Source organism: Anomalospiza imberbis, chromosome 1 (genome assembly GCF_031753505.1).
Source record: "Anomalospiza imberbis isolate Cuckoo-Finch-1a 21T00152 chromosome 1, ASM3175350v1, whole genome shotgun sequence".
Lineage (NCBI taxonomy): Eukaryota > Metazoa > Chordata > Aves > Passeriformes > Viduidae > Anomalospiza > Anomalospiza imberbis.
In genome coordinates this window covers 103,218,087-103,228,740 of record NC_089681.1, presented here as the reverse complement: position 1 = coordinate 103,228,740, position 10,654 = coordinate 103,218,087, and the positions used below count along the sequence as shown (strand labels likewise).

Below are 10,654 nucleotides of genomic sequence, written 5' to 3'. Positions count from 1 at the left end.
AAAAAGTAAATTTCAGTTCTAAAAATCTTTATGCTGGAACAAATGACTTTTTTTTTATACAGCATGAAAATAAGTTTTATCAATTGAGGCACTAAAACCAAATTTACACAATAGCTCAAATGCATCTAATCTGTGAACTGAAAAACCTACAGCCCATGGCATACTAAAAATTTAGAATTTAAAAGGTTGCATTAGACTTGCACTTGCACATTGACACAGTGAAATTAGTGGAAAACTACTGTTTTTCCTGTTAGAATAAAATCAGGTTCTGATTGCTGTTTCCAAACAGTTATCTTCCTAGCTTTTTCTCATTGTCCTCGCTTGCCTCATGTTTTCTCATCAGGGAAAAAAAAAAAAACTACAGAGAGGTTTCTGTGCCACCCCATTCAGCAATGTTTATGAAGAAATGCAAAGCACCTGTCTTTGTGCAGCGGTTTCATCTACGGTGCTGTATTCCCTTACCCCATCATGTTACCCACATCACTGAGCTTCTACAGATTAACAAATTTGTTGAGAATTAGGTATTCAATAAGTTCTATAAGGGGTGCTCATTTCTACCTTTTAATCCACATTTTCTACAGGGGTTAGCGAGTATTAAAGACAAGGAGTCTTCACACAGTAATTGGGATGATCACACAGCAAGAGGAACTTGAGACAGAAAGAAAGGAGCTCATATGAATACAAATGCTGCTTTCTTTATGAGGAAGAATATTCATGATGCAGTGAGGTTTCCACCCAGATGCTACAATAACTGGCACCTCTAAACACCTACATTAAAATATACCTCCATATCTTAATCAGGCACTTTAATAGAAAAACAAAGGACTAACTTTTTATAACACAGGTACTGTTATAGTTATTCTGTAAGGCCAGAACATCTTCTATGAAGCATTCATAAAATTTACTGTCCCACAGAACCAACTCTTATCAAGGGCTAAATGAAAGGAGAATCCCTCATTAGACAAGCCTGTTAGAAAGAGAAAAGGCTGAAAAATGGTTAGCAAATATTTGGTAGAAGCCATTAACCCCAAACTTAAGATTCTTCACTATCTTATGTAAAATGCAGTGCAAGGTTATTTATCCCTTGAGATGATGGATCTAAAAGTAAACATTCAATGTGCTTTAATTAATAAGATTTTCTTTCCCCCCCCCCCCAAAAAAAAAGTTTTCCACTGAAAACAAGCTCCCTGAGGGAATACATCTGTTTTTTCAAGGGCAAAAAAAGCAAACACTTAAAAAGCAAACTGCAAAGCTCCTGCAATCAATAGTTGCTCTATTTTGAGCCATAACACATTTTCCACCACCATTTCTTTGGAAAACACAAGTTAGAACAACTACTCACTGGTCCTGTAAGAGGACCCGGACCTCCCTTCTTTTACACAGTATCCTGCAGATGACAGCAACCATTCTTCAAAAATGATAATACATGTATTTCAGTCCAATGCACTTCAAACTTATAGGAAAACTCTACCTGTAAGACTTCATCTACCAACACTTAAAGGGTTAATTATAGATTCTGTCACAAAAATACAGAATCATGGAAAAGAGGTGGAAATTCACTTGTAAGGCTAAACCCTTGAGAACTTCTTTGTGTTATGAAAGTCAAGGGACAAATGAAACAATCTACAGACACACAAAACACATTTTTATGGTAATGAGAAAGCCAAGTGTTTAAACCGTTCTTAAGTAATTTATTTCTTTTTACTGATGATTTACAAGGGCTTGATTGTTAGACAAAATAGCATATTTTAACTAAACTAAAAAAATTACAAACTAATAGAGTATAGAAGGAAATGCTATATGGTTCTGTAGAATAAATCACACCCAGTGCACACACTGCTTTGTTTTTCTCATCTGAATCTATTTGTTACTTAGAGGATTTTTGCAAACAAATATTTTGGTCTAACCAAAATGTACTGTACTGCTTCAGACTGCTGAATTAGGCTCGAATTCTGGCATTAGTCTATGGTCTAAACCACTGCAGTAGATCCTTCAAAGAGTTTAGTGTCATAAAAACTGATCTAGACATTTTGGAGCAGTTAACAAGAGACAGGAGTTATAGCTGCATACAGTTCAGTATGGTACACTAACGGAAGCTAGAAGTTTTAGTACACTTATTGCCAATTTCTCCCAAATTTTAACAAGCAGAGCTTCTTTGCAGAGACATTATTGCTGGTAATAAGGCTGTTGAGGAAAAGGGTATCCAGGCTGTTGAGGTGGTGGATATGGTGGCTGTCCAGGAGTTTGATACACAGGTGAGGGTGCATATGGCAGATTATACTGACCATACATGTATGGATTATAGCCCATTGGCATTGGCATCTGGCAATACCTGTGTGGGGGGAAAAAAACAGCATACCTGAGTTGAAAAAAACTGATGATGGTAATTTGCAAGAACAACTCATTAAGAGATACAAACAGACATGCAATATCCACAAATGCTTTCCTTTCATTTTGCTTTGAGTGCAGCAGGGAATGTGGTAACTTTCAAGGAGCGAACATGAAAACTATTAGAGTGCATGGAACAGAAATGGAGACAGAAGGTGGAGTAAAAGCAACTGGCTGGAACTAGAACTGATCTAAATTAATTCTCAAATGTTTAATAACATTGTGCATATTTCAACATTTGCTGAGCCTGCTACCAAAGGAGAGCACAGCTACCTTCATTTCCTTGTGACGATACAAGGAAGATGGGAAAAAGCATCAGAAGAAAGCACTACTCTACTGGAATTTTCTCTGTATTTTTTAGTATCTTAGTATCATACTAAAGACTTGAATAATACGATATGCCAAAGGTTTTGAGATCACCACCACCAAATGATTATGCAAGTGTTGGCAATAATCAACAAACCACAGTTAAGGAAATGCAGCCCTATTTTCCTTCTCCTTTAAAGAAGATGAACTGTAAACACTTAAAATGTACCTTCCCACAAAAGGTACAAGCAAATGATTCCTACAAGAGTTACATGACTAAAACAAAAGACAAAAAAAAAAAACCCCAATCCAAACAAACAAAAAACCCCAACCAACCGAAAAATTCCTTCCCTCAAACAGTGAACAAACCTTCTACTTTAACAATGACTAATGTTAAAATGTTATACACAAGAAAAAGTGCTTTTAAGTAACAGGGTAACACAAAATCTGCTTAAGTGCTCCCGTAACCTACCCTGGGTAACCGGGATAAGTTGGGTAAGGTGGTCCCTGTGCCTGTGAAGGTGCAGTGCTTGCTGCAGGTGCACTGGCTCCTGGAGTAGGCGCTGGAGCAGCAGGAGGAGCTGCAGCTGTTCCAGAGGGTGCTAATGCAGAAGAGGAACTGCTTGCTGCAGAAATCACTGGTGGTGGTGGCCTTGCTGGTGGCTGTGGTTTAGTCCCCTAACAAGAGAAAGTAAATTAAGCTGGAGCTTCTTTATCGAAGACTTGGAATCAAAAGCTGTGGTTATATGATTAATTCATTTTTACTTTCATTTTAAACAGACATTCTGTATTTCCTCTATACAGGTAAGACAAAAGCATCTAAGCAAAGCATCTAAATGGCAGTAAGCTTTTAATTTCAAATCTAGAAATGATGAATGTGAATAGTACATAACACACCTCTCTGCAAAGCCTTAAGATTTTGCCCTCTATTTCACTTCAACACATTTCCAACCACACCAGTATACTTAAGGAGTGATACACATGAATTACAGATCAGTCTAGAGTTCTCAAGTACAGACCCAGTATTTTCAACCCACTAATTCTGCAGCATGTATTTACCACCATGGTTCTTGGGGCTGGAGTGGGAGCGGGTGATGCTGCTGGCTTACTTCCTGCTGCTGGCGTGGTCTGATACGTAGGCAGTGGAATGGAGGGAGCGCTGGGCTCCCTAGCAATGCTTTGCTGCAAATCTCTATTAAAAACAAAAGAGCAAACATGCAGCTTAGTTTAAGAATGGTTTGTTATACACTGCAGCCAGTTAGGCCAAAAGGATGCAGTAGAGTAAGTCAAATATTTAAAGCATGATCACTAAGCTAACTCAAACTAAATTTGGAGTCCAAATCACTTCCAAGGAAACCATCCTCTAGCCAACTCTCTGATTAACTGTTACATTTATTTTCTAATAATGTCTTGATGTTCTAACTCAGTACTGGGTATAGATCATAACATTAGCCAAAACAGTAAAAGAGCACAGCAAGACTCAGCAGAATGTTCTATTAACACTAACCCTTGCAGCCTTGACACTGAACATAAACATTGTAGAGATGTGAGATATTCAGACCTCTGCCTCAGTTAGGCAGCCTAACAGCTTCCAAACTACATGAATGTGGGAGGCCAAATAAAGGCAGAAGGGGTTGTAACTCAGACTTTGTTTACAAGTACAGAGCCCAAATGAAAAATAACAATTCTACAAAGGATCAAGTTTGGAAAGGTAAAAATTAAGGGTTGAGCAACTCATTTCTAAGATGGCAAGTACACAGAATAACTGCAGCTTCACCAACCAAAATTTTAGTAACAAGTCTTTTCTTATAAAAAGCTACGTGCTTTGCTGAAGAACACTGATTAAATGAAAAACCTTTTCAATTATGCTTTCCTCTTAAGAGAAGAGCCTAAAAATCACATCTGAAACATACTATACTAGGTCTGATCTCATACAGGGGACAATGACATCAAACACTCTTCCTCACATGAAGGACAATATGTGCTTCTCTCCCCAGCATTGTAAGCAATGCACATATCTAAGCAATGATAAAGTATTAGACTAGAGCAGACTGCAGAGCAAGTAGAATACTGATGCTTTTCCCCCACCACACTGAAGACATGGAAGGAAATCATATGATGAAGCATCTAATTTCTCAAACTAAATTGACAGCAGAAGCAGGGTGTGGAAATCAGAAGTTCCTCAAAGGAAAGAATAAAATAAAATAACTAATAAATGCATGCCAAAAAGAATAGAGAGTGAAATCATAACATGAAACAGATTTGTGTTGAACTGCACACAGGAACAACAGAGCAAATTTCAAAGTAGATTTTTCCATTTATTTCTCCTATCACTTTCCTAGAAGAGAGGAGAGTAGGACAAGGAGTGAAGTAAAGAAGTGATAGGCTTATCATACCTATTCATCCTTTCTCATTTCATCACAATAAACATGTCCCCAAAGATAAATTTCTGATAAATATTTTAACATTTCTGCAATGCTTTAACAAAACATTGAAATCTTACTTGAGCAGTTCATCTCTTTCAGTCTTGCGAGCAAAGATAATGTCACTGCACTTGTTCTGGAATTTCAGCAGGATTTCTGTCAGCTCATTGTAAAACTAGTAAAGAAAAATAAAAACAGAATATGCTCAATCAATACTTTCAGACTCCATGCTGGCATATTTCTACATATTGATCCAGTTATAGGTGTTGTACTATTACAGTGCCCAGAACCTGTCATTCCAGTAAGGTTTGCTAGTACATTCTATTGTACTTTTCAAAACCAAAATTAGTCAGCTGCTGTTGCCCATCACTGTAATAATACAGAATTTTGTGGGGGTATGTTTGTGGGTGTGGGTGTATAAATACAAAAATAGTTTGCAATAACTAAAAAAATGTACTGAAACCAGAGCAAAACTGGATTACTTCTGGTGATTAACTATTTATTATTGTTGTAAAGGATAATTGTTTATTTTTAATTTTATTTCTCTCAATTCCATGCATTTCATTCGTACAGATATCTCAGAGGTTGCGTTTTTTCTGTCTAATGAGCTATCAATAAACCAGCAAAAAAATACTTAGTACAGAAGCCGTAAGACACATTCCAGATGCCCAGATCAAAAAAGCAAGCTAAATACAGCTCTCCTCATTATTTCTTATGTATGCAGTAACAACATTTAAACCACCAATTTTATAAGGTGATTAAATACCATGGGAGAACAGATGAAAGAATTTCTCAGATAAAATGGCTCATCTGGGTGCTTCAGCATCATTTACTCAACTATAATTAACAAGTTGTCCTATTGCTCAGAAAAGCTTAATTTTCAGATAGGAACAAAGAAGCATTTCATAGCTCTTGAAACAATCAAAATTCAAGCAACTCACTGTCCTCACTTCAGTAGTAAAATTCTCAAAAATGCACTTGTCAGCTACCATGTCTCTAAAGTTTATTATGATTTTTGATTCACATCTCATTGTACACATAAAAAAGTCCTTTCAATCCCTTAAGCATTACCATACCTTTGTGCCTTCTTTTAAATTGGCTACAAGTTCCACAAAGTTGTCATTTGCTACAGCTAAGTTCTTCAAGACTTCTTCTCTTAAATTAGATTCGTTGTTTGATTGTTTCATCTTTGAAAAATCCTGATGCGCATTCTTAAAAGAAGAGAATAAACAGTGCAAATAATGCAAGCTAGTTCCATATAAGATTCTGTATGTTTTGCTTTCTTTTCCCCTCTTAGTCATTACTTCTGTTTTCCCCAATACCTGCTTTTCCTCATCTCCCATCCACACTGGACTTCCATACTTGCTACCTGCCAAGCACAGTGACTATTATAATGTATATTTCAGAACTACATATGTTAACTCACTGGCAGTAGGTATCCCCACTTAATTACCTGTTCTGTTGTGGGCTGCCTTTAATAATTCTCAAGCTCATCCTGCAGACGCTCTTTCCAAGGCTATACTAAATTAGGCTTTCTCCTGTACTAACTTCCATTGATATTCATAAAATCATGCTGAAAAGTCAGTATTTTTAAAAAGCATTACTTCAAATTTGGTTGACATTGGCAAACTATTAAAAGGACAGGGAAGAGGAAAACTTACAGAAGGATCACCTATTTACATCTAATTTCTTTCAGGAAAATAAAGAAGCAAACATAAAAAGACTGTTTCAACTGCCAGAAGCCAACACACTTGAACTCCAGAACATTCAAACATTAAAGTAATATCCATGAAGATTTTTAACTATGTTGTGCTAAAAAATATCCAAATATAAAAACCTTGCTAAACATGGTGTATATGGTAATTTAATTTTGTTTTTCCCTATTGGAAAAAGTCTCCATCATTATTTAAGCTGCCATTATCTTTTCTCCGAGCACTAAGACCTCCTCTTTTGCCAGATGTTCCAGGCACCAGTCTCTGATAAATTAAGACTGAATTTATAAATAAGAGAAATGCTATTAAGTTTTACTTCAAAGAGCTCTGCACATACTGGAAGTCAAGCACATATTGTAAAGAGCAATTAGGAATAAACCAAGCTGTACTTCAGAGACTCAAAATGTCTTCTACTAAACAGTAAGGACACATCTCCTGTTATCCTAGGAAGAATTAAAATGGAGTGAATGGAAAAAAAAACAAAAACACCACTTAAAACTTCTTTCAAGGACAAAACCATCTGCAGAATTGTGCCAAGAAAAGGTCCAAGAGAATTTACACTGGAGCTGTAGGGAGAGTCTGCTAAACATTGCCATTTCTTTCTAGTGAACACAAAGACATCGCTGTATTTTTCAGTGATTGAGGCATAAAGAAGTATCAACTGACATATGACAGAATAAAAAGCAAAACAGACTAGAAAGCAAAGTGAGATTTCTGAAGTACTAGACAGGTAGAAGTATCATTGCTCTTAATTTAGGAGAAAGGAAAACATGCAAAGTGTTGTACCTGAATGTTTTTGAGAAGTTCTTCCTGCTTTTTTAAGGACTCCTGCACTTTCTGTGTGTAACTTCCATAAATTCTGTCCAACTCAGTCACAGAGATAGCCTCCTCATTTATAGCACCATCCTGCGCAAGTGCAGTCAGGAATTTGCTTGTCATGTCAAAATTTACAGATTTCAGGTCATTTTCCAGTTGTTCTCTCTCCTTCTTAACTTCATCCAGACTGGCCAGCAAAGTTCTTAAGATATTAACAACCTAGACAATATAAATGTCCTAAAGTTAGCAGGTTTAGAGGAACTACTGGGGAAGCATAGCCTGTTAATAACTTGTTTCCATCCTGCACTCCTTACTGATGTTGGCAATATTTCTGCATGAGTATTTGTTTATGACTGTATTTAAAGGTGAGAAACCAGGACAAAATATGACCAAACAAAAGATCTTCAAGCATTTCTCAATCTATATTCTCTTCTACAGGTTTGCTTTTGCTGAATTACTGCAAAATGTTGGGTTTTTTTTTTTTTAAGTTGATCAGATACCTTCCTATTCTAAGATGGCAGCAAAAACCACTGACATAAAATCATTACTATGAGAAAAATAGTAATATTGCTGTATATGAGCCATTAACTTCTTGGAAAATAAATTGGTGTAATTGCCTAATACTTTAAAATACTGACCCATGTCTTATATTGTTCCAAGAACCCAAGCACTACATCCCACTCCCCTACATAACAAAAATATTCATTGCTCCTTTTATAACAGTCAACCAGTCTTGCTGTCCACGGTGATTCACTTTGCTCACATTAAATGTAACAAACTATGCTCAAGAAGATTTTAAATATTAAGACAACTTCTTTTCCAAATGTTAGTTACCTCATGTATCAACTGAGACAGAAACAAATTAAATAACCAATTCATGCACATTTACTTTGTTAGACAAATAGCACTTCTATTCAAAATAGAGACAAATTTCACTGCTTTACCTCATTTCCCTGTAGTGTTTTTGCTGGGTTGGCAGAAGGTATGGCTGCGTTGAGTTCTGCCTCTGGCTTACACAGAAGTGCAATCGTATCCCGGTGAGTCTGATAGCGCTCCTTCACCTGCCCATCTGCTTGCATAGCTTTATTCAAAATATTATGGTAATTGGCTCCCTCTGGGGGCAGGAGGAAAAAGAGAGAGTTTTTATCATTTCAAAATTTGAGCAAGCCATCATATATTTTTACAAGCCAGCACAATATGTAAGACTTTTATATAAACTTAAACTTCCAAATTATGTTTTAAAATGTGTATGAACTAGGCACTTATATTAATTCTCCCGTGAAGCATACAAAGGTATATGAATGAACACTGGTTTGAGCTACTCTGCAGATTTAAACCTCTGTAACATTGCAAGACCAAGTCAGTGGTATCAGTCCCTTCTTAACTTCAAAAGACAACACATATTAGGCACACAGAAAGCCTGATATAGTGATGGTTTTAAGTAGTTTGTTCTAACTGCTGGGAAAAAAAAATCAAATTAAAGAGACAGCACACTGATGGAAAAAAATATATTGACAGAAAAATACATTGAAGTATTTAAGAGGCAATTGAAACTAGATCCTTAGGAGGGCAGACATTTTTCATTTAACTTGCTTTCTGAAACTTTAGCGCGCACATGTATGCAGCAAAGTGACTCAGAGTCCCCAGGCAATGTAAAGGAGAGCTGTTTTATTGTAAAAACCAGGCCTTTTAAAGCAGTTGGCCAGTTACCAGTTTATATACTTTAAGGCACAACAAGTTCAAGTCAATCAACCCCCATACACCACGATGTGGACATGTGGCCGTCATGCAGAACATCTCTCATGTCTTTCTACCCCTATTCCAGCTGAGTCACTCTCCCAGAGTTCCCTTCTACTTAACCTAAGTAGCCTGAGCCATGATTTTACAAGGGTATCAAGGCCCTTATTTCATAAGACTTCACCTATATGCAACATGCACATGCACACCAAGAGTGCAAAAGCAGCAGCAAATTCCCTGTCACATCCTCTTTCAGCTCCAAGTAACAGTGCAGAGTGTAATCAGGATATTTTGGCATAACCTGCCTCAAACTGAAATCGGTGTATTTATAGATAATATCAGAGCACTGAAAACTACTGTAATTTACACTATGGACATCTTTAGAACCCAAAACATGAAACATGGACTGTACCTGCTCTCAGAGGCTTATAGAGTTCATTGGACGGTGTTCTCTGCCAGCGTTCTTTGAATTTTGTTCGCAGGTCATTGTCCGTAGCTTCTTCTTCATCTAATAATCTCAGAGACTGCAAGAGTAAAGTATTACATGCATTATGAGCTGTTTTAAACATAAAATAGCTTCAAAATATGCAGCTAGTGTAGAAAACAAAAAGTGCCTATACATTCTTTAACAATATAATTTGACAAATAAAAAACAGGCATGAAAGGGACAAATCACTCAAATTTCTTTAGAATGTTTTCCCAATGCTTCCCCCACTCCACCAAGATTTTTAAAAAGAAAATATTTGTAAGGAAAGATGGATATGTGACAGCACAGTTTTTGTATGGGCTGAACATTTAAATAGCATATTTTGAAAGTGTTATTAAAGTTACAAGCATTTTAATAATTGTGTACTTTCTCTATTGTCATTTAAAGTGAAGCATTCAGTGGAGATGTATTTTAAGAACATTTTAGTGTAGTGGTTTTGGGCTTACTTCATCTAGAATTTCTTTGTTCCTTTGCAGCAGTTCGGGCAGATCTTTGATCAGCTGATCAACAGTCTGAATTCCCCCCTGCTCAATCACAGACTTAGACTTGTTCAAAATAGACTGAGGAACAGTATCACCAGACACGTCTTCAATAGCAGCAGGAAGATTGAGGGAAGCCAACACACTGAAAAAGTCAACATGTTAAATAAACAACTTTTATCCTGAAAATAACTCTAACAAACAAACAATCAATCAAACAGTAAATTATAATGGAAATGGAGAGTAATGTATGCTTGGGCTGAAATTTCAAACATACAACTCACTAAAAATACATTTCAAAGTTGT

At 36.5% G+C, this 10,654-nt stretch overlaps 1 protein-coding gene across 2 annotated transcripts in view; it reads right to left on the bottom strand.

The window, feature by feature from the left end:
* Nucleotides 1-1,670: 1,670 nt before the first annotated feature.
* PDCD6IP (programmed cell death 6 interacting protein) overlaps nt 1,671-10,654 on the bottom strand; it is a 28,579-nt gene continuing 19,595 nt past the window's right edge. For both annotated transcript variants that reach the window (XM_068203225.1, XM_068203234.1), the window contains exons 10-18: nt 10,316-10,493; nt 9,795-9,906; nt 8,590-8,759; nt 7,616-7,864; nt 6,194-6,328; nt 5,198-5,292; nt 3,754-3,886; nt 3,167-3,372; nt 1,671-2,332 (exon numbers count right to left, since the gene is read on the bottom strand). In XM_068203225.1, coding sequence (XP_068059326.1) covers nt 2,167-2,332; nt 3,167-3,372; nt 3,754-3,886; nt 5,198-5,292; nt 6,194-6,328; nt 7,616-7,864; nt 8,590-8,759; nt 9,795-9,906; nt 10,316-10,493 — 1,444 coding nt within the window. In that variant the 3' untranslated portion in view covers nt 1,671-2,166. The remainder of the gene's footprint in view (nt 2,333-3,166; nt 3,373-3,753; nt 3,887-5,197; nt 5,293-6,193; nt 6,329-7,615; nt 7,865-8,589; nt 8,760-9,794; nt 9,907-10,315; nt 10,494-10,654) is intronic.